This window comes from Anopheles nili, chromosome 2 (assembly GCF_943737925.1).
Source record: "Anopheles nili chromosome 2, idAnoNiliSN_F5_01, whole genome shotgun sequence".
In the NCBI taxonomy this organism is placed as follows: Eukaryota; Metazoa; Arthropoda; class Insecta; order Diptera; family Culicidae; genus Anopheles; species Anopheles nili.
Window position 1 is genome coordinate 20772760 of NC_071291.1, and position 25254 is coordinate 20798013.

Genomic DNA, 25254 nt, shown 5'->3' on the forward strand with positions numbered 1-25254 from the left:
TGACGTGGCATAAAAGCAAACCCCTTAATAAATGCTTCTCACGTTGGTTACGTTTTAAGGTGATCGTAAATGTTATTTATGAGATGTTTCTGTTGGTATTCTGATTTACATTGTTAGATTATTAAACCGGAATGTTACATAGCATAATTATTCGTAATTTCGCAACAGCCACGTACATATTTTGCGAGTTATATTCCACCTTTCAATCGTGCTTGTAAATATTTTTTTTTTGCTCAAATGCTTTCATTGCTTCGTTCGCCAACCAATCGGTTAAGCGGAAACGAGCCCCAATCAGCGATTGTTTCAATTTGCTCGTCCTCGCTCAATGATGCATCGCCCGAACGGTTTCGCAACATTCCATTCCATGGCATAGCGAATGACGTGACAATGGTGTGAATTTCCGAGGAAAATGTTCAATTCTCTTGCAAACCCACCCGAAACAGAAAGGTACTAGCTTGACGCGCTGTAAATGGAGCCGCTCTCCGGTCTCTTTCACCCGCTTACACCGTCGGGCTTTAATTTGATGTACAATTTTTCCGATCGAACGCTCCAATTTACAAGCCCGGTGGACAGCGATGCTATCGCGCTGTTGGCCTGTAGCTGAGCCTAATGCTCTTACTGTTCGTCTTCGTGCTTGATGGCGTCTTGGTTCAATCAAATAATTCCCTCCCAGTAACCCCATGCCATGGTTGACCGAAATTACCTCAACAGAATAGGTTCATACTTTTCCTCCAGCACGCACGATCGATTATTGAAGGAAATTCGCCATGAAAGCGGTTTGATGTTGAACGAGCATATCCTAGCGCTTTGCAGGGCCAGCGGTAATACTGGCACAAATTTAGCGTTTCAGAACGCATACAACCTCGACTAGCAATAGCGGTAGATTTCATATTTTCCAAAGCGTTGAATTTATCAATACGGCCTGGCCATCCCCAAATAAATAATAAAAATAATAATAACAGAGACGATAAAAACTACAATATTTGTCGCCGAGTGCCAACGGTCCACTCGAACGAAAAAAATGCGAGTCCATATGCAGACCATCGATTGATAAACTCTCTCACCGTGTACCATCCGGTGCATCACTCTTCAGTGCAGTCATTGTGAATCATTCCGTGCAGCTGCAGGGCCCGGTTCGGGAAACCCTGCAACACAAAAAGGGAACACTAGAGAACGGCCATAGTCAACCGAACACCACCCAACCGGCATTGTAGTGAATCTCCTCGAAGGACACCAAACCGTCCAACCCGGAAGAAATGCTAAGCGAAAAGCAAACAGTTGGAAAATATCCTTAATCGGCTTATGATGAGTTTTTCCTTTTCCTCACTATCTGCTCGATTATGATTCTTTTTTGACCCTAGCTACCCATCCTGTCGATTCGGGGACCTCTTTTACTTTCGTACGGCATGCAGGTTTGTTTGAGGCTACAGCGAGAGTAGTTTTCGGCACACATTTCTCATCATTTTATCGGATTTGACCCCGCAAGGAATTGAATCCGGTCTGCCCGATTGCATCTCGATACTCGAGCCCCATATTAGAGCAACATTTACCAAGTCTGAACTATAACGAATGGAGTTAATAGTTGATACCATGGTGACTATTTCTATGACGAAATTCTTCCACAGCATCTACCGCTGACGGGGAATGTGTAGCCCGATTTGTCTGAAATTTTCCCCTTAACTAACTCACTCATACAGTTTCTCTTTTTCACTCTATTCCTTTTACTCTAAACCCTTGCAGAGCCTTCGCCACTGTATGAGAACAATCACTACCACGAGGAATGTTTGAGGTGCAACTCATGTGGTCTCAACCTCACTGGCCCCAATCAGAAGCGAGCAAGACGGTTCAAGGTAAATGCGGCCGACCAAAGAACTCTAGCCTACGGTTTACGTTTTCAAACGCAGCACGTTTCCGTTCCGTTCCATTTCAGAATCAAATCCTCTGCGATCTGCACTTCGCAGACGTTGCCCTGATGGAGTGTTCCGATTTCATGCAGCAGCTGCGCAGCTTTAAGCCACAGTCATTGGGTTGCGCTGTGGCACGGCGGAAAAGCTCCACCACGCTCATCTTCCCACTGCCACCGCAAGCTTGTTCAGGTAAGTGTCACTACGAATGAACTGGCAGGTCTATCTCCTTTTAACTTGTGAAACCATGGGCGAGCTTCCTTCGCAAACTATTGAAGCACGATTAATCAACACACCTGCGCATACCGTTACGCGTTCGTGATGAGAAACCCATTTGGCTCCGCACTGGCAGCATTGACGCACGAGCAGAAAAGGGAGTAACGTGTCCATGGAAAGGAACACCGGAATCAACACCGGCTCCGACGAATCAACCGACCACAAATCGGTTCAATCGTGCTCATCATTAATTATGTGCCGCAAAATGCTGCGCTCGTTTCTCTGATTTTTTTTTGTTCCACTCAACCTCCATTTATTGTGGAAAATCACGCCACCCGTCCCGGCCCATGTGCAGGGCACATTTGTCAGGGATTTCCGCTGAAAGCAATCTTCTCTCGTCCCACTTTGCTTCTCTCCGTGCTTGCGTTACCGGATTCGGGCAGCTTCGCCGTAAAACGGTCTGCTATTTAATGAGCCAACCCCCGCGTCGCAATTCGATCGGATTAACCTCTGGAACCGGTCGGGGTGGAATTCATAACCGAGCAGTCGTTCCGGTGCTGGGTAGATTTTTGCTCACGCCCAACCGGAATTGTGTGTTGTGCAGGAGGAGCGTGGAACGATTTTCGATTTCCGCCATATCGCACGGTCGTGCAATCATTTCGTAGAATCGTATCAAAAATGCATTGCACCGGGGACCCAGACCGGGGGACTAAACACGCGCCCGTCCAATGCAAAATCGATTCCTCGGCTCATCGAGTGTTGGCTGGTAATATCATGGTAGCCCACTCGATACGCAATCGTTATAAAACGTGGCATTTGGGGATCTCCAGGGTGGCTGATGTGCAACGGGTGAACGGGGTTTTCAAGCGATTGCTAATAGATATAGTTGCGCGGTGGAAAGCGATGCATTTATGAAGAAATCCTGCTTGTCGGAAAACTCGATACATCATTTCGAGAGCTCTCGAATGTGATGAATTGCAGTATTTTACGTAAAATATTACTAAATTAATAGTCCTGCATCTTATTCTCCAGAACGTTTCATAAACTCTATATACAATTACTATCAGCTATTTCTACATACATTAGTGCCAACTTAAGATGGACGTTGGCTTGAGAATGTATTGCAAAAAAAAACAAGGGACATGCAACAACTAAAAAATATAGGAAGTGAAGAGCTTCAACAGTCAAATATGATATATTTTTCTACCATACCCCCTTGGATAATGATCTCGTTACACATTTCCGTCCATTCGGTAATATGTTCGTCCATTGCCACTGAAAGACGAGAGCCATGATGGTAGTCGAAATTGGTTCCTCCAGCGTGAAAAGCAAACCCCATAAGCCTCTACTCCATTCGACACCGTGTGTGTGTGTCCATTCGGAAAATTTCACTTAGCAACCGTGCGCCAAGAGCAGCTGTCAAACCTACCGGCCGAATAACAGCAGTAATGTCTGTCCCGGATTCCCAGGACTCGACGGACGACACGCAACCCCTTCTAGCGAAAACTTTTGGGATAGTTTTTCTCTTTCATTTTTTGTTACTAAGAACGATGCGTTACTTGCTTCCGGCGCAGTTTTGTTTTGTTGCTTCCGTTTGCCTCACTGGGCGGCGTTTTTCGGGACGTACCATACCACTGCCAGGACGACCAACTTTCTAAGCAAACATGCATGCATAAACTAGCGCACGTGCACTTCCAGCTGCTTGGACTTCCTAAACACGTTCACCAAACAAGGATCACCGTCGCCATCCGAGCGTTCTAAAAGTGGACCCCGGTCGAGCGCTCCCAAGGGTTACTGGTGCGTCCTTTGGAGTGAGACAAACCTACCCGTACTATTGACTGAAAACTGTCCGATTGTGTGCGCCCGGGCTGCAGAATGATGTTTCTATTCTCCACCGGCCAAGTGACACTCGAGCCCTCGGGCCTCTGCATTCTGGACGGACATTCCGAACGAACATTCCTACCTCAAACCGGGTTGGGCGGGCAGTGAAACGAAATGTCAAATAGTTGAAATTTTTGCCACTAGCAGCGCATCATGCAGCTCACTGCCAATGACAACGGCACGAGTCGCCTCGGAGTGATCAGCACGCGGCCAGGCAACAAGCGAAAGGTTCAACTATTTCCGAACGACATCTCGGCGGTGGAATGTTCCAATTGATAAATACTTTCCGTTCCGTTTGGCCGACTGGAGCTGCCATCTGTGTGGTCCATTTGCACCGGAAGTTCAATCATACTCGAGCAACGGCGCCACGGTATCGTCCTTGGCCTTGGACAGCGGGCGCCTTAAATTGATTTCCCCTGTACGGGAGCTAGCGAGCAGTTTACCAAGGGTGGTGTTTTCACTTCTTGAACGTTGTATTCTCTCAAAGACATTTCTGATGCTTTCTAAATTTGCTCGTACAACACCTCCCCGGGTGGTTTTTCTTACCATGTTTGCATTGTTCATGCGCAAGGAAATACAAACAAGAATTCCATTTCCTTTCACGCGCAAGTGGAACAGCAACGGAACGGTGATTTTGTTGAAAATTTTCTTAACCATTGTCCGCCGGGCTGCACCCCTACAGATCCTCGACTTGTCCTTTGCCAGGAAGCAATGGGTCAGCTCCTTTCCCGACGCCACGGGTCGGATTGGATTCAAATTTCAACGCAGAAATTTTCCATCGCCATGCGAAGCGAAACGGATGCGATGATAATGTTGATTGGAAACCGGGAAATAGTAGTTGATAGCATTTTCTTTTTACCAACGCTAGTCTTTTGCGGGAGCCTTTTTTTTGTAATGATGTCCTCTCAAGTCTTTCGGACGAACTCAGTCCGACTTTTCGCGCGTGTAGTGATGTATCCAGCGAAAAGAGAAAAAAAAACCTAAAGCTAATGTTGCAAGAATATCTCGTTAAAACAGCTTCAGCTCCATCGCCTGCGTTTCTTCCAATCGACCTTTCGGTGGAATGTACGATATCAAGTTTAAAATATCAGCACAAGGACGCTGGTCCTGCGCTTCAAACATGCCGCGAAAGGAAAATGTCTGATTGGGAGGAAAGTAACGTACTAAATTTTATGAAATAAAACTTTCGCTCCAAACGAGCGAAACCGCCAATCTATTAGCCAAATGGTTCGCATCTCCAATCGCAACTTTTCACCTTTCGCTCATCAATGTCGAGACCGCTGCCGTTGGTCCCGTCGCTCAAGTTTTCTATGGATTGGTTTTTACAGCACTCTTGAAGAAGTTGTTTTTTTCTCGTGATATCCTTCTTGTCCCCGGTTTTTTTTTTTGCTGTACTTTTGATCCATCAACTTGTGGAGCACTCTCAAGAGATAGAATTGATTAAAAAAGTACCGATCGAGGGGTTTAATTTCGATTTCCGTTTTCTTTCCGATTTTCCGTTTTGTGAAACCAACATAAGAAGTGATTGAACTTTAACCGAGTTTGCCAGCAGTCAACGAGGCAGTTTATTGCTATTTTCATTCTCTACCATCGTTAATTCATCGCTTCTTGATCACTCATAGAGATTCCTACCGAACTCTATGATTTTGTGCTAATGGTGGTTTCTGTGCTTATAGTATCACTTATCGGTTTGGATTCCCCAATGCGACCTATTAAATGAAATGGAATATCCTGCTCGTGGATTATTGAGCTAAAGTGCTCTAGTGAACACCATCGAGCTCTTCGTGCTGTTTAATCGAAACTTTTTTTAAATGTATTCTACAATCATTTCACATTGAACATGCTTACAATTTATTTCGGGCTTAATACGACCTGAACTCACTTTGTAGTCCTCTCAACAGACGGTAAACCGGTATGCTGAAGCGTTTCCAGGTATCCATCCGGTAGGAACATTCTTTTTCCATGCAAAACGGAAGCCCCAGCGGAACATTCCAATCGCGCCAGTACAAATGATGAGTCCAATTAAAAGCCCTGTTTGCACGCTGCCACAGGGAGCTGATGAAAATAACTTAAACAGAAAAGGAAGACGCCGGAATGCGAAAATGAAACTAGAAGGCGGAAAGTGTGGGTAAAATTGATGCAACGAGGGAGAAAATGAACGAAGACTTTCTTCGCGTGCGGCATAATATCTGTCATTACGGGAGCGATTTCCACTTTTCACTTCCCGTCATTTCTAATTAATCACTTGTTTTGCTTCGGTTCACTGGATCGCACCAGGCATTTCCCGCCGGCGTCGGCATAAACTGGGCCACCCAAGCGATTATTTCGGCATCGGCGCGTGCGAGGTCGGGGAGGAGATTAAAATGAAATAAAATAAAATCGCCTGCTCGTGCTTTGCTTCCCTCGTGGGGCTATATGGTGCTTAGAGCTCGTGGCGATCGAAGGAAAAAAACTACACGCTACCAAAGCGGAACCCTTCACCATCGATGCGCGCTTTCGTTCACTCTCAATAACATTTCCTTTAAATTCAAACTGGGGAGAGAGAGAGAGAGAGAGATAAGAGCGCAAACATCCCGTTGCAGCGGATGTGGAGGAAAACCGTGGCGAAAACCCCTAGCGATAATCGATGGATTCCGTTCGTTCGACCCGTCCCGACTCGCCTGATGTTTATGGGAGTCCGGTACCGACGGAAAATGGTCTATCGATCGGTGGTGAAGCGCGGAAATATTGAAAAAAAAACCACCATCCCCTCCCACCTCTTACGGGACACCCGCGTCACACTTCCAATCGTGCTCTCGCGATCGCCCATTAGGCGCAACCGAACCCACCCTTTGGGCCCTCGGCCGCATAACTTCCGGTCGGCAAAACGGCGTGTCCTTAAAGCGAACTTTCCTCGCAAGCGACCGACCCCACCCACCGGTGAGAGGAAGGGCGTCTTTAACGACTTGCTCGAACAACTTCATTTACATTTGAAAAGCGTCGCAATCGGAACTCGTGCTATCGGCCCTTGACGCCACGGGAAAAGCGAGAAGGTTGCTAACCCGGACAGGCCGTCCGAAAGGGGACGGAGTTTCGATGAACTAACGCCGAAGCAAACGGTTACGGCCACGGCCTGAAATGGACGATTAAAATCTTGATTTGCATACATTTTTAATTGCCATTAAAAAGCAGCTCCGTTGCCGGTGGGCTCGGGGCTCGGGATTGGTTGGTGAACGCGTCCCTTGGGAGGGATATTTCCCAAACCACAGGCCCCGTTAGCAGACGCAATTTGAATCGGTTTAAATGGTTGCGTAATGTTCCGAGGATACCGGATACGTTGATGGGTTTGGTTGTTTTTTACTTAATCTTAAACAATAAAGTTATGATGGGCAGTGAAAACCGTGTTTTAGGTTCAATTTTATGGAATTGTTGTGACGACAGCAGATGAAATTAGTACCAAACTGGCAGACGGATGTATAATTCTACTACTGAAGTTCATTGAAATTGATTTGTCCAAATAAATATATTGAGAAAGGGGAAAAACGAACTCTTTCACGCTCGCACTCTTTTCCTGAAGGTTTCGCTTTTCTTCTTTTCTTCTATTATGTAAGGAAAGTTGGGCAATCAATCTAATCATCGACAGATTTAGCAACCTGTCAATTAACTCGATTTAGGAGCTTAACTCGATTCCGACGAATCATTCTGCTTCAAATCGTAGATGTGTCGCATAATTCTGTTCACTTTACTGTCGATTTTTTCCAAATTATACTAATCAATTCGATGACGGACAGACGGTGTACCAAAATGACGCTGTCCCTAATCGAAACGACTTATTCCGCTGCCTTCACTAGCGCAGCTCATTTGCGTATTCCGAGTAGTTGATCTCGAATTTTAAATTCGCCTCAACACTGTGGCTCTTGTGGTTTGACAGATCAAGCAACTCCATCATTACTTCCATTCTGCGTCGAGCCAACATGTTAGCTATAAGCCAGTGAACCGAGATTTCGTCACATGCCACAGCGTGACTGATGCTGGAAATGATCGACCACGATTAGTCGGATCCACCGGGCCCTACCAATGGATCGAGGCAACCAGGGAGAAGAAAACGGCATTGCCTGGAAAAGTTTTCCTTCTTCTACCAAGCCCCAAAATCCGGCGATTCGATCCGGTGACGAAATTATGGTTGCCTGTAAGGAAGCTTCTTGCTTCGCTTTTCCAGCGAAACGATGATCGATCGATGGAGCATCCGCAAAATGGTGGCTGGCAAAGTTTACCGTGCGGGGAAAATCACAGCTCACGAACTTGAGCCTTGGTGAAGTGAGGTGGCGAAAACTTGCAGCGCTCTTCGTTCCGTTCCTCTGGAATTGGACTTTGAATCGAGTGAATTATGAATAATGGATGTTAATCACTTGAAAATCACACCCATGTCGGTTCGTTAGCAACCTTCCTCTTGGCCACGGTGCACCGCAGCAGCACTCGGGATGCTTTCGGGTTTTCCCACCGGTGATTTTCCGGCAAACTTTTGTGCACCTTACTCCCCAAGCGGCGCAGCTGGGATGGCATAATCTGCCTTGCTTGGATGATGCAAATCACCTTTATAGGGCTGCTCCCTTGCCATGTTCTCGGTTCTCATGCCTTTGTCGATGATGTTGGATCCAATCTGGATCCTCTTGAACAGTCAAATTTTGAGAAACCCAGTTTTTGAAGAAAAAAAATCTTGTCATAGGTATAATTTTTGAGTGAAGTTAGTGTGTTTGTAACCGCTTTGTTGTTTTAATCTTTTTGATAAACGATTCTGAAATGGAGCCTCTGTTTGAACACGTATGGAAATTACTTGCGCTTTGATCGTCCTACATTTCAAACACGGTGCCAAATCCTGAAAGTCAAGCTTTCATAATTTGCAAACTGAAAACTCATCTCTGTCATTCCAGCTATTTTTAAATTATAGCTAGTCACGCTAAGAGAAAAGTTTGGCTTAACCAAAAAGTATGCACAAAAACTATTCACGTGCAAAATTTAAATCTAAACTGATTGGAAATTCCACATACAGCAGGTTCTCATCAGAAGGCAAATCATGCCAACAAACGTAAACCCATAAAATTCAAGACAATAATTGAAAACGCGATCTGTTTGCAGATCCATTAATAACTCATTACAAACACGCTAGTACAAACAGAAGCTTCATCCCTTTCACAGCGCACTAAAAGTTCGTCCTTTCGGGGGCACTATGGGGTGACTCACCACAAAACACATGTCGCCAGGTTGCGGCGCAATTTTCGCATCTAAAACCCAAACAAAACTAAGCTTCGTAGACCATAGCACGGCACGAAACTGTAGCAAACTATTTCGCCCGACAAGGCCAACTTCTAATCCACCCAAACACCCATCGTCTCGTGCGTCCTGCAACGTCGATCCATTTAGAGCTTAGTCAAACATAAAGCATATCCCACCGGCCCGCCAGCTTCCGGCGGACACGTCCGATTGACACTCACGGTTGACGCTAATTAGTTCCAACTTTCGCCATCAATTACCGTCACCTCGCGTAGCCAGAGTGGTTGGTTGGCTCGTGGGGAGCCATTTACACCTGCGGTAGGCCACGGTTAATCCTGTCGTTAGCGAACCGAACCAAACGCGCTCGTTCCGTCGCTGTAGGTAAACATGCTAGAGTGCAAACACGCCGTCGCCCATGCCCGAATGAAACTGTATGGAGGATTGTATGTTTGATTGTGTGTAAGAAGCGTAGAAAGATGTAGATGGCCTAATTTTGTTATATTGCTGGCGAAACATCGACCACTCGTTGACCGCAGGAAGAAGCTATCATAAATTGAAAGAGTTTGTCGCAATCTACTCCATTCATTAGGATTCGTGGATGTTACTTGTGATTGGTTTATGAGATAAAAAAGGTGCTGGCATATTAAACAATCAATCTGGTTCCAGCTTCGAGCTTAGAACTTACTTGAGAAGCGCCAGCTCGATGAAGGCGCCCAGTGCTCCAACTCGATGGAGACGCCCAGTACTTCATCGCTGCGGAATATGGGACGTGTGTTTGAATCCCAGCTGTCGTCCTATCGACACGATCCCGATTTCCCGTCAACTATCAATTATCCATAATACGTGTAATAAGCGTCCTCATCGACCTTCTCGCATGTGTCAACATCCAACGCGTCCACATCGCGCTGCACAAGAGAACTGGAAATGCATTATTAAAATCCAATTAATCCGCTTTCCTTCGTCAAACAGAGCCAGTTCGCAGTTCGTCTCGAAAGCCAACTCAGAGCGTCTGGATTATCTTCGCAACGATGCCGTGAAGCACCCAGCCGAGAGTGCTTTTGCAGTATCCTTGAACGTTCACTGCCTGTCTGCAAACACACTGTAGCGCTCGGTGTTGGTGGGCAAACGTTTGCTAATTGATTTTATTATGATCTCCTTCTCATCATCGTTTCACCGGTTTTAATTTACCATCTACGCTAGTGCACCGAAAAACTTCGTTTGATCACCGGCGCCAGTTGGCGCATGCTCATCCTTTCCGGTTCGGTTTTCATTTTCACAACCGCACTGGAGAAAGTGCATTAGGGTCCATACAATTCCTCGCTCCCTCTCATCCACGTTCTATCCCGTTTAAGGCCAGGGAAATTGCCCCGCAAACAAAGAGGCTAACCTTTGCATCACTCTGCATCTCTTCGAACTCGCTTTCACCACTTCTGGCTTCCTTTTTCAACAGGCTTTGACATTTGAACTTGGAATGAGCTTGTTGCACGTTGTGCCAGCATTCCCACACACCGGGCGGGAACGCTCATGTCAACGTCGTCAGCGTTTTTCGCCAGCACACTTTATCTTTACAATCATCAGGCACTGGCTGAGCACCGTCCCTGCAAGCCCGCAGACGGTACGCATTCGCTTTTAGGTCGGAAATTCGCACACTTTCCACGCCATAGTTTCCCGGCTCCGCATAAACCCTGGGTGGTATTGTTTTTATACAACATCAACCCGTGATGCCCTGGGTCTCGTGGTTACAGTTTTTCCTTCAGCATCATCATCATCTTCATAATCATCATTTCGCTCGCACAGACGAGCCAGCCGGATGAAGTGGAAGCCTCGAAAGGAACCTAGACAGTGGCGCCTGTTGGTATGCAATTTTAACTCGATTTCATTTATTACACCGTCAGATCACGAACGCACGAGCGCCCCACGCACGCCCACACACTCAGAAGACGAGTCGCGGAAGCGTGGCGCCTGTGCATGGTCAAATGATACACACAAACACACACTGGCGTACACAAGCACACATGTTGCGATCAGAGAGCTCCCCGGTGAAGCTGATTTTATCTCAATGCGTGTGTGTTTCGGGCCCCGTTGAATGAGGCCATCGCTGATGATGGGGGGTGATGATGATAATGTTAGCATCAGCACCACGCTAGGTGCGAGTGTATCATGTGTTCTGCTCTCTGCTCTGCTGAACGCGTGTTGGTTTTTCGACCCAGCCCTAGTTCGACCTCGACCAAACTGCTGGGGTCTGGAAACTCCCCTGTTACTCCGCCGACGGATGTTTCCTCTCGCGGTGCTATAACTTTAACTTTTCCCATATTTCCCGCTCTATCCCTCACGTACCTTGAATAGGGATGAGACGGTAGAGGGTGCAAAAATGGCCAACAACGGAAACGACGATAATGGCATTAACTTTATCTTCGTAAAGCGCCAAAGATTGCATACCTTGCAGGCGGACTAGCGAGGGCGGACTGATGCTGTGAGCAAAGTGCAGGATGACGAGCTTTGGACAGCGAAATTGGATTCCATTTCACGATACGCTTGGCACAATGGCAATTCCCGCTCTCTCCCCATTCTCTCATTCATTCTGTTCCCCGTGTGTCTGGGTGAATGTGGGAAACCGAGCCGAGAGGGCTTATGTAAATGTGCGGCTCCAGCTCAACGTAGGGGACCTTTGGCTCCAGCAGCTGGAAAAACGATGCGTGCAGGCATGCCCGATGTCCGATGCATGATTTACGGAGGGCGTGTGGCCGGAGGGCGGGAGCGTTATGAATTTTTTATCGGCCCTTTGATAACTTCTCTCTCCATATTGTTGGATTGATGGTCATGGCACAAATTATCAGTTTGTTTTATTGTTCCCTATGTGCTTCATTTCCTCAAGCACACACATCATCTACTCGGCTAACAGGCGATTTCTTATTCGATTCCATGCTCGTTACAGGTTAGTATCAGCACTTTGCTGCCGACAATCCAGGAGGCATCCATAGGCATAAAAATAAAAGTATGTTCAAGAAGCTCATAGTTCCAAGATAAAACATACACACACAATACCACACATTGACGTGCACTGCATTGAAACATTTTATCCAGCAACGGCTTTGTTTGTGGCTCTTTAGTGTACCCGCATGTTCGTTCACTTCACTTGGTACAAGACGGACCGTACGACATCATCACAGAACTGTCAGTTGCTCTCCGCCTCTTTGACTGGTTGTTGAGCATCGATTAAACAGCCCACTTTGAGGACCTTTTGGAATGAAAAAAAAAACCATCCTGAAATCCTCCCACTATCACTCCATCCACCCACTATTGGGACGAACCGTCGGCGTATACACACCACGGAGCTTCAACGTAGCAAGGATCAGCACCAAACACGAGCCAAATGCAAATCGATCGACTCGACCCACCCCCCGGTACTGCGACGGCGAACATTCCTGCACATGGAGACGCCCAGTAGTCGCTCCTTACGATATCGGCCTCCAGCGGGTGAGGTCACCTTTTGTGGCCGCTGGTGGCCATTTGATGGCTGTCTTCAAACTCATCGCGCTGGCTGGTCGCAAGTCTCGGTGGAATGGCTCGCCCGCACTTGACGGGTCACAGGATGCGCATGAATAATAGCGACAGCGGGCGCCTTAGGGCTCCAGCTGGCGGGAGGGATTCATGTTTGCATTATCCTTCCGAAGACATGCGTCACCCGATGGAGCGGCCGAGTCAGGGACAGCGCTCATTTAATAGCATTTCTGCACGACTATGACTGGCGAATATGAGCCATCCGCTGTCAAGGATATTCACACACATATAACGGCCACACATGGCTGCCATTTCGTCACCGTCACCGCACCCGAGCCAAAACATGATGAAGTGCTTCGAGATCGGACATGCAAACCTACACTCCCCGCGATATGCCTTGGCTGGGGTGAAGCTCACTAGGCTACCCCGAAGACATTTAAACGCTTCGGGAGAATTGCCACCGGCCGATGGGGATGATCACGTGCGAATATTACCAACGGCCGGTGGGAACGCTGCAAAATGGGATGTTGATTTATTACGAAAACAGACCCACGCACACACACCGACTGTTGGCCGATGGGCACCCAAAACGTGTGTCATGATGCTGACGATCTGGTTGTTTGTTTGTTCGGTTCGTTCCGCTGGGATGCTTGACAGAGCATCTCATTTGAATCTACATCACGCGGCCCGCGGGTGCCGCAAATAATAACCGAAATAACATTTCTCATTCGATGGAGCACAAGACGGTATGGGCTCCCGTGGTGTGTGGAGCGGGTAAACAGCCAGCCAAAATAGCAACAACCGCAACGAGCAAGTAAGCAAAAGCAAAAAAAACCTACCATGAGGTTTGGGGCTGGGCAAAAAAAAACACCCCATCCCCGAAAGCGATCCCCAAGCGGCAACACAATGCAGGGTGGAAAATGCGCCGATCATAGCTGCCAACAGTTGCCACTCAATAGCGCCGCCCGACAGAAGCGCACATTAGCATGGGAATGTATATTTATGCCTGCTACATGCCACATTTATTTGGCGCCGCGTGTTTAAACGTCGCACATACACACACACACACGCGAGAGAATGAGCCACGCGATGGCATACATGTCGGCCTGTGAGTTGTGACCTGGGTTCCGTGGGTTTTTTTTAAACGTTTGCTTGTGCCATTGCTTTTGCGCGTCCAACATAATGTGTTTGTTTGCGGCTGGTGGCGCGGCCAAAGTTAACACATCGACCATCGGGCACAATCGGTCGCATCAGCTTGATTGTCCGTGGTCGTTCATTGAACGCGAAGCACACACACACACACAAAAAAGGAGAAACACCATCGTGGCCATCATAAATTCGCTCTCTTAGTGCAGGGCGTTGATAATGGGGGTTGTTTGGCAGAAGCGTGAGTGAAACCTCCTCCTGAAGAGGAGAGTAACCGCGGAAAACGATTGCAAACGTAAAAAAAAACCCTCACCAGTACGGCAGCTAGACAGCAAGCAGCCCGCTGGGGGAAGAATAAAAATCACAATTTTCACCACACGCCCTTCCAGCGCTTTTTCTCTCTATCGCTCGCGCGAGGCTGTGTGAGGCGAATGCGTTTAATATGGAAAACATGTGGGTTTGCCGTGCGCCCCACACCCACCCAGTGGGGTGTGTATTTGTTTAGCCGGGGTGAATATTTCAAATTCCATTTTCCTGGTTTTTGGCGGTGCGTGCCTTCCACGCCTTGTTGCATGCACCATCGGTGGAGCGGTTGGCGCCAGTGAAAGGGCACGGGAAAAATCAATTTTTACATCCCAATTTGCACATTTTCACCGCCCATTATCTGTACTGAAGCAACCAAGCACGGTCGGTGCGCAAGCCCACGTAGATTCGCTTTCCCCCGAACGCCGTCAGCATGCTTGCGCTTGACTTTTCTTGGGCAACCGAGTTTGCTAGTATTTCGCAACATTGATCAACGCCTACTAAGCGCCAGTGTCTGCTTAATTCGAACGGACTTGTACTGGTTTGGAATCTCCACGTCACAGACAATCACTAACTCGGGGATATAAACGTAACATGCACGATTTCGTTCCCCGGTGGCAAACAGGGATAAAGAACGAACGCACAATCATCACCAGGGAACAAACCACAAAAGGAAGAGATAGATACAGAGAGAACGAGAGAAAGCGATAGAATGGTACAGTGCGGAATAAAAAAAATACTGCTCTAGAAAGCTCTTCCGTTCGCCGTGAGGAAAAAGCGGGCGCGCGCGCGTAAAGCGGAATGCAAATAATTCCATTCGGTAGATAAATTTATGATTTAAGTTTTCCCTTTGCTGCGCGTACGCATATTTCTTCATTTTTATCGCCGCTTTGCCTCGGACCAGCGGTGCCCCTTCGCACCGGGGCGAACAAAATCTCATAAGCTAAGCACAGTGCCGCGAGCCTCACGGGTTTTCAAATTTTGCCAACCTGTGGCCGCGAAGATGCGCCCTCCCGACCGCTCTCGTGCAATAATAATGCAAACATAACTTTACCTTCCTGCGGCGAAAGGCGAAAGCAAAACAACCACCACAAAAAAAAATACCCACAACAATGGTTTTGGTGCCCGAAAAGGACGGTAGCTTCCCGCGTCCGGCCGAGTCTTCTTCGCATCCAGCTCCACACAAGCATGTCATTCGTCCATTATTTGCGCCACCCCCTCGCAATGCTCAGGGGTCGGTGGAAGCAAAGAAAATATTTCGATTATTAAAGATTGCGTGCAAAAAAGGTCCGTCCCGCGCGAGGTGGTCACAGGAGTTCTGCCCGTGTGGCTCAAGCCGAACGAAGGAGCCACCATCAATTCTTTCCACGTCTCGGGGCCGGAATCCTGCTCGCAAGTCCGGGCACGTTTTCCGCTCACTTTGCAAACATATCAATACGGTGGTGGTGCAAGGCGACAGAGGCAAAAGAAGAAGAAAAAAAAACAAGAAGCGGAAAATAAGAAGACAGACCAGAAGCGAAACGAAAGCAAAGGTACAATGTTGGCATACACGCACACACACAACCAGCGCAACAGGAGTCCGATAGCATCGTCCTCAGCGTCATTGTACGGTGAAATGGTGCAATTTTCAGGGGAAATTATTTGAGCTTTCCACCGCATCTTACTGCGTACACCCCCACTGTGACGTATTCTTCTCCCGGCACGTGCCGTTAAATTGCAAATTGATGGGAAACCGCCACCTTTTTCCGGCCAGTGTCCTTGGATCCCTGGGCCACCGGGGATTAATGATGGGCCCATGTTTGCTCCGGATGGTTTTGCGTTTATTTCGGCCGTCCAGTTGATTACGCGTCCCTTTCGGTTCGTTCGCCATTGCCCCGGGATGTTAATTTCCGGTCGAGTAGGGCCAGATTTGTAAGCCACCCCTTGCACAGACCACTTGGTGCTTGGTGCCGGCTGGTTTGGATCTCCACCGAGACGCAACCTAGAACGCGCTCGAAAAAAAAAACACACCGATGACTCAAGCCAAACTGATCCATCTTGCTTGCAGCGGGCGCCTTCTCTTGAGCTCGTCCTTGCGCTCGGACGCCAAGGAGCCAGTTAATCAACTTACTGTGGGCGTCATTTCCGCATTTTTTCCCCAATGCAGGCTGCTCTCGCAGTGGACGCAACGTTTGAGCACGGTCGCGTAACCCCACACCAGCGGACGCCCAATTAAATGATGAATCTGTTTTTCCAACGGATCCGTCGTGGCCAACGCCTCCGGATGTGTGTCGAAGCGGCGGAAGACCGAGCAAACGGAAGATAGCATCCCACTTGGGAGGGTTGGAGTTTGTTTTTCTAATCCACTAACTTTTACCCCTTAAGGGATGCTCAATCTTTGATTCGATGGCTTCATCCGGACGTTGCTCGACCGGCACGAGGACGTCACCATGCTGCCATCGGAGCGGCTGGTACGATCGATGGGAAATGCGTCCCTCAAACCAAGTTGGCACCTTTTTGCCTATCGCAGAGTGGAAACTTTTCCGATACGCTTTATCGCTCTCGGTGTGGGACGTTGTGAGGGACGTGAAAAAATAAACCTCACCCAAGCCAACCCCACTGTGAAACGTCCTAGTCGGCGAAGTGAGTGATTAAAAAAAAAAGTTTTCCTTCCAAACAACGCCGGTGTTGTCAACCCACGTCGTCCATAGATAATGCAATGGAAGAAGCTGTTTGCTACTTGCTCGCTATTCATCTCCTGTGCAACATTTGGTCTCATGTTTGTTTGATGAAAATAATATCACAAAGACACAAAAGCTCGCAACAAAGTTTATTTTAATAATATTTCTCAAACTTTTGAAAAGAAGTGGACCAGCGGAAGGATTTTCTTTTACATCTATGTACGTTTACGGCTGTGCGCTGACAATTTGTCTGGCATTGTGCGATAATTTCACCTCACGCTAATCCACAGTACAGTTACAGGCAGATGCTTCCGTGAAGAACGCTCATGAACTACTCCAGCCAATTTAAGCGTTCGTTCTAGTTAACGCAATTAGTATCAATCAATCGAACTTCAACGATACCCCACCGTAACAAGGACGCGGTTATGGTTCGGTATAGAAAAATAAAGCGCTCATAAACCCTTTGATCGACACTTAGTTAGCCACATTTTGACACCGTAAACTGACGAGCCACTCCAATTATAGCCCGCTCGATACGCGAAGAAGCCCACAACACAAAGCCCTTCACATACAAATTTAATGAGACAACCTAAGTGCCCATTTGATGATGGTGCCCTTCCGCAGACGCTGCTCCTAAGCCGGGAGCTTTCATCGAGATGGGTCGTGGTCCCGGGTGGGCAATAAAAACTCTACAACTCCTTCACGTTCGTTGTAATCGCATCTCAAACACTCATACGATCGCATCAAAATCCATCAGTCGCTCGTGCAGGATGGGTGGCGTGTCGCGCTACGGGGACTTGATTCAATTTATTGGAAAATAATTTTCTCTCCCACACACGCGCATACACATTCAGCAAACATGACGTGGACCACCAATTGGGGACCCCCGACGGTGCACATGGAAAGAAGTGGATAAGCAAACGATTTGGTCGCTATAAATTCCGAGCGCTTGTAAACCGGAAACCCAAAACCACTTTCCCAAACCCCATTCGTCGTCCCAATCGAAGGCTTTTTCCGGTCTGGGCTTCTTTCGGTCTCGCGTCGGTGACATGGTTTTCTGTGTGGCTTTTCTTTCTTGTTCCGGCCCGTCCCGGTTCCGTCGTTTTTATGCATATTTTAAACGCACCCAATGCCGACTGATTTGGTGGTTTCGGTATTTCGTATTCAAACTGCGTCTACCGTCTCGGTGCCTTTCACCATACGGCTGCGGGTTCAGGTTTCCGGACATCTCCTTCCCATCCATTATCCCTTCCTACATCGTTCGATACCGATGGGCTTGAGTCGTAAAATTTCCCACACTTTACAAACGGCCACACGCGAAGGACACCTCTAACCATCGTTCGAAAACCGATACGAGGTGAGCTGGTAACGGTTCAGCTGTTCTATCAGCATGAATTCTGTTCCATCGAACCGTAACTGATCGCCATGCGCATTAACGCGGGATCGGAAAAGGAGCGTCAGCCTGTCGAAGCAACCACAGCCGGGGCCAGCGTGTCCTTGTGCGGTTGAAGCCAAGCGACATTTCGTTCATCGGTTGCACGTCGGTTGCAGATCGTAAATCATGCACCCAACGGCGTGGGTGTGGATAAACGAGACGGGATGGGTGGGGGAAACTATTTGCTGAATAATAGTGCCCCAGTTCCCGGGAGTGTCTTGAGCTGCCGAAGCAACCCGAGCGACAGCGCGTCCGTGGTTAACTGTTTGATTTATTCGATGAATTTATGACTTGCGGGACTATGGGCAGGACGAGCGGATTGTCGTTAATAAATTTGTCCTTGCCTTGCTGCTCCCACTATCGCTTCGTTTGTTCGTGAGTTTGTACGTGGCGACTGGACAATTTGCAAATAATGCCTCCCAGCGCATGGCCATCAACCGAACCGGAACTGATGTCACCGTAAGCGAAAAGGATGAACCAATCCCTTGCCTGCACGCACTAGTTCATCGCCATTTCCTCACTTTCCCGGGACAGCACAAGGCAGGGCAGAGCATCGGTCCAAGCTTAATGAGCGCATCCGACGTTGCGGTCGAAGGAAAAGTTTTCCCAGGCCAAGCTTCTTAGCAGCGATTCGGTGGGTTGTGCCGACTCTGCACACATGCGGTTAGAAAAGCAGGCGCACCGTTGCCATACCAACGGAACTGCCTAACTCCGTCAGACTCAGCTTCATTTTGTACAGCTCATCAAAATCCGCTCCCAAAGGGGCCGTGCGGAATGGGAGTGTCATTTCGAGTGGGGGAAAACTCCGGAAAAACTACCCCATGTGGGCTCCTTACCGTACCGTTCGTGCGCTGGAAATGATGCCGGACAAAGTTGCCACAGCTCCACAGGCTGGTCTTTCCACGCCGGAATGGGCAAGTACGAGCGGATTGATGACCATTGGTCTGGTGGCACTGGCACCGGGTCCGGTAAAAGTTTTTGCATTTTTCGACACTTCCATTTTGGTGGAGCATTCCATTTCGAGCGAATCGTTTCGAATCTGATGTCCTTCGGTGGTGGTGCAAATGGTCGGATGGCAGAAGACCGAGACAGGAGCGCAGATTTCCTCGTAGAGTTTTCGGCGTAGCCCCGACCGACGTTCCTTCATGGCCCATTCTGCTGGAAACCTTTCCTAGAAAGATTAATTCAATCCTTATGCGGGCGCGGGGCTTACAAAGAACTCTCTCTCAAAAGTGCATCCGAGAATGGAGGAAATGTGTATGTTTTTTTTTGTTTTGTTTTCAGTGTTTCCAGTGCGCTAGATAGTGTGCCCTACGGCGTGTCAAAGGTGAAGTAGAAACGAAGCGAAACGACATCGTTTCGGTGGACAGTGTATGCTGGTGAAGTGCAGCAGCAGAATGAACAGTGCAAAAAAATACACCCACAAACGCCACCGACACTGCCTTGCACTCGGCTGGCTGTAAGTAGAACAGCAAGCTCGTACTGTTCTCGGCACGACATTCTGCTTGGTGTTATATCTTACAGTGAGCCGGGTCGAGGAGCTCAGCAAAACGAACGAATGGGGCACGGAAAGCATCTGTTCCGCAATTCCGTTCCAACGGGCCCAACAGTGTGCCCCACGGGGCCATTGTGGAAAAGACTCTCTCTCTCTCTCTCTCTCTCTCTCTCTCTCTCTCACTCACTCTTGCAAGCGGTGCACGGTTACAATTACACTTAATCAACTTTCTTTCGAGAGGTGATGGAGCAACGACGGAGAACAAAAAAGGTCTCGTTGAGACAGTGAAAAATAGCACCATGGATCGGCAGTTGGAGATAGTTTGAAGTGTTGCATACGTTTTTTTTTCTGTCTTTCCGGCATCGAAAAAAAAGGCTACTCATAGGCAGCACATTTGGAAAGTAGGAGGAAAAAATATATGCTACATCCTAAGAAACTTATACAAGGCACAATTTGATTGCATTACCAGTCTACAGTACAATGTGCTACAGAAACAAATTGAAGAACATGGCGCTAGCATAGCAACTGTAGCATACTGTAGCGTACGTTTATGGTGCTATGAAACATAGATAATTTTTCAAAAGATAATTTTTGATAATATTTTGCTCATTACATGATTTTGTTACGTTTTACTGGTTGATTTAATCGTGAACGTATTTCGGAAATTAGTATCCAAGTTACTTGTTAAAAAAATCCTGGCCACAATGCTTTTAAATAAGAAATTATTTTTAATAAACTGTGATGCTGATTTGAATCAATCCGGTGATTTTTTGCTATTCAAATAACACCCGTCTCGGATGATGGAAGTCCACCGAACAACATTGTATTGATATCCGGAAAAACTGGAACGCCATTTTAATTGCTATTCAACAGCTACGTTTCCAGCGAGCAAATTGGCGCGTGACATGCAAAATGGTGCCAGATTGTGACCGCCCCAACACACAAACAGCCGCTCTTTCGCCCCACAATGGAGCACATTCGCTGCCCCGATTACAAGCTGACTTGCAACCCGTGCAGAAGCGGAGAGCAAGGGTCATTAATTTTGCTGCCTTAAATATCGCTCTTTACGAGGGCTTACTGGATGCCGCTCAGCTGCTGGCAGACGAAACGACTCGGAGGATAATGTTTTGGCCAATTTTTCCCATTTGCAGACTACCCACAGCGACGTATCCAAATCGGCCACCATCAAACGGTGGCCATCCCTCCCGCCAACGCTCGGTGCTTTGTTTTATGTGAGTGTGTGTGTGTGTGCGGTTTCAATCCCGGGCAGGAGCAGGCGGCCATGGGGTGTGCGTCGTTTCCGTTTCATACCACCCCCGGCCGCTTGTTCGAATACTTCACCGGGGTGGCTCGTCGATCGTAAATATGCCGCACCAATCTGTCATCATTTATTGCGCCCTGCGGCACGAGAAACCGAAGGATCGGGAACTAGGGCAGGAAACGGTCGTAATGAAGGATAACACCAGCGGAAAGCCGATTATTTTCGCCAATTAAAAATCACCACTTCCACCCGACCCGCCCGGGCTGGTCGATGAGAAAGTGCCACAAAAAGTGCAATAAACGACCGTGACCGTAATAATAAGTGCGATTTCAAAAGATTTTCGCCATTGATGAGATTCCACCCATTTCGCCCAGCAACTGCACGACAAAGTCAGCCTTTCTGGTGGGTGGTTTTTTGGCGGCAGCAGCACCAACAACAACAACAACAACGACGGTGACAGCAAAATGTACAGGAAACTCAAACGGAAGACAACGAGCAGCCGGATATTTTGGGGCAAATAGAATTAAATCCTTCGCTTTCATGCTCGCTCTCATTTCTCGTCACTTGTTCTCCTGCGAGCGCGCTCTCTCACTCTCTCTCTCTCTTTCTCTCTCTCTCTTGCTGCCCTTCATTTGTCTCCAACCGATTTTGAAAGGTGGAAAGCGCCATGCAAACTACTGCTCGCACGGGAACGAGACCGGGTGCATAAAAGCAGCATTAGTGATAATAAACTTTTCACTACGGCTGCGAACCCCCACACCCAAAACACGACTCCGTGTCGCTGTGCATCCGTTGAGGCTGGTCATTTGTTGTTCTCGGACGGGCGGATATTAACCCGGAGGCAGAAAGCTTTTCCGGGGGTGTTTTACCACCACCGGGTCAACCGGTCGCAGCCCAAACAGGGAAAGCGCACACTTTGCATAGCCACCCCCGAGCCGGCTGGCTGGGTGACGCTTTCGTAATTAGTGAAATTGCTTCCAGCTCCGAGTGCTTTTTCTCTTTTTTTTCCCCCCCATTTTTCCACGCTCTTTCGATTCCGTTTTTGGGCGGACCGTTCGTTCGCCGCCCGGTAATTGGTTGTTCGTTAAGTAACTCCGTTTCGTTTCGATATAGCTCCCAAAAACCCGGCCGAGTCAATGTATCGATCGTACGAATATCGTAAAATTGAACGGACCCCCGGATCGGGTGGGTTGGCAAACGACTGGGCTGTTTGCTGACCGTCTGACCGTGAGGTCACGCGCAAGACGCTGCCCACTGCGATGTCAATGCGCTCCGGATGGTTTCTAGGGGAATTGGAAAATCACTCTAGCCCACGCCGACTGGTGAGTACGGTGACACAAAGATTACTCAAGCGAGAGAGAGAGAGAAAGTGAGATAGATAGATCGAAAAAGGTATGCAAAAAAGAAACGCTATGAAAGGTTGCATGTTGAACCATTTTCCGAAGGCATGGCACTGTGCTGAAAACAAATATGTATTGATTTTATCGTGTGTGTGTGTGTTTTTCGTTTTTGTTTCAATCACAAATTGAAAACGACCATTCATTTTAGCGAGGTTCTTAGCGCTTTGGGAAGCAACGGATTTTTCAGAAAGGACAGCGCTAGATAGCTTAGGTTCAGTACTATAACGACGGGTTCAGCACTTAAGCAGATACTTTTTCGGGAATAAAATACACTCTCGCATTCGGCCGTAATTTTGAGCAGACAATTTAGAAATCAATAAGATTTCTAGCATAAAATCCCATCGCTCGTTTGATTGAGTCTCAACCATATTCGACCGTTATGATAGCAGCTTACCCCACCGCCGGGTGGAATGGGCTGGGAAAACGTGATATTTTTTGGCACCGGAAGGCTGCGAGGCAAACTGTTGATTATGCTGCATGCCACCTGCCTGTCCCACCGACCACCGTTTTCGTGCAAACCAACCCACGGGCACACCGAACCCCTGCCGGACGCTCGGCAGGAGCCGTGGAAATTGTTTCCACAAATGCTCTCGCCCGCAGTACGGATCTGCTCCGTAATTGCGTTCGTGTCTGCGATATCCACTGAGGCGGCCGGCAGGAAAAACCATTTGCCAAACGTTGCCTAACATGAGCAAACAAAACAATGCCGAAGGAGAAGAAAAAAAAAACAAGACTCCTCGAATGGAACGCAGCCATCGTTCTGAAACGATGGCGTTTGTGTTCACGAATGTATGAGCTGTAAGCATGCGATCCGGAAATGGAAACCCTGGACTTGTTTTGCTCGGACTGGTAGGGCTGGTAGCGTCGCCATAGTGCACGGAATGGCCGGTCCCTCGACGGGCCAAAAACTCCCCAAGCCATCGGATGCGGATCTACATTGCGATAGTACCGTGGGAAAGCCGTACCGCCACTCGGGGTGAAGTCAATTTTAATATCCGTCTGGGTTGGACCTACTAGGAACGCAGTTTACTAGCGTCGGTTCAATGGCAGTAATGTTTTACGAAGACCATACAATGGAATTTTCATCAAGATGGAAGTGGAACGCCACAGGTTGCGCAGCGAAGGTTGGTTACATAGCACGCATCGTTAGTGGTTTCTTTGAGATGCATTAAGCATAAATGTCTGATACAAGGCCATGCGATTATTCAAACTGTCTCAAGAACATCGTCTCTAAGGATGACATATACTAGAATATTCTTCATAAATTGCGCATTGTTACCATCTCTCTATTGTCTGACCTTCTACCAGAACGCTTTCCTTAAACAGACTTTGAATAGGCATTTCTGTGTAGTTCGTTTGCTGTTATGAAGTACACCAAACGAACAATATGCTGGTGGATATTTGTTTCCTTTTTCCGGATATTGTTGTGCCATACATAAGTTCAACCTTCACACCATCTTTCTATCGTCTGTTCGTACCTATTTAAAAAAAAGGCAATTCTGGTTCCTGATATTAATTCTGATATGCACAAGAGCGTTCACACGGAGGAGTTCCATGGACCTAGAAACAGAGACGTTGGTGTTTGAGCTTCTGAAATCCTTTTGACCAAGAAAATCACACTCTCTAAGGGGGGTCTGAGTAAATTCCATTGCCATCATTCTCGCCTTCAAGGTGCTGCCACCTGCTACCATTGCTACAGAGATTGTCTGCTGATTAGTGGCGAAATGCTGGGACATGGTAAAAAATGTTCAAGATCGGATGGAGGTGCAGGGAAAACCACATTCCATGTGGCGTCTTGTCGTGCTACCGTGCGGTGAAATTTCCACAAACCGGTACACGCTCAACCGACGCCTGGACCAGCTGGCTCCAACAAACGAGAATGATCGTTTCGATTCCCTCACAGCGCAGCTTGGACGGCTGTTCACACGCTGGTTAGCAGCGGTGTAATTAATTCTCAGCACTGGATTAAACTTCCCTTACCTATTAAACATTATTTACCTACCAGTTGCTTAAGGTGCCACCAGCTGTGAAAGGTAGATACCGTGGGGAAACCACGGGTAGCCAAAAATTGGAGCATATTTCAACGTAAATAAAACGATTCACTCACCTACTATGCTTATCTACTGTAGAAGAAGAAAAAACATTTTCCGGAAGCTGGTACGTGGAGAAATGTTATTTGCTAACGCTGAGTATGGTGTGGCTTTTCAAACAACTTTCTCTCATAGGTTTACATTGCGAAAGAAACACATCGATCCAAAAGTAAACGTTTTAATGTCAAATTGTGAAACGCAACCACTGATGCTTTTTGCTTGGCCCGATTCACTCTTACACACACAGCTCGGAAGCTGCGTTCGTTCTCTTTGTGAGGCTAATTATGATTAATGCTTTACTTCAACGAAAGCTCATTTGATAAAGTTTCTCGAATCCAATTTGCCTTCATTCGTTTGCATCGCGACGCCTGAATGCTGACGTCGAATGGGAAACACGCCCTCGCATGGCGCCCATTTTTCCCAACAGGCGCACATCAAACAGGAGAAAAACGTACGCCTACGCAAAGGTCCTTTCTTCGCTCGGTTCTCAAAACCATGGCGAGTTCATTCAGAATTTTATTCACGCCACTGCATTAGTTTGATTTTTGATTTTCATGTTGGCGGCTCTGTGTAGCTTTCTTATTTCGATGGAAATAACGGTTATGGACCCTGAGCGAGGGATTTGATCGAAGTAAATGATTCCCTCTGCTTCCTTTATTGCTGCTAAATTATGCGGATGTTTTGCGAGAATAAACACGCTCCACAACCAGCG

The 25254-nt window shown here is 47.7% G+C and overlaps 1 protein-coding gene across 1 annotated transcript in view; it reads left to right on the forward strand.

Annotated features, from left to right (window-relative positions):
- The window catches only part of LOC128720101 (uncharacterized), an 84872-nt gene that overhangs the window by 36004 nt on the left and 23614 nt on the right, over nucleotides 1–25254 (forward strand). The window contains exons 10-11 of the mRNA XM_053813747.1: nucleotides 1741–1850; nucleotides 1931–2096. Coding sequence (XP_053669722.1) covers nucleotides 1741–1850; nucleotides 1931–2096 — 276 coding nt within the window. The remainder of the gene's footprint in view (nucleotides 1–1740; nucleotides 1851–1930; nucleotides 2097–25254) is intronic.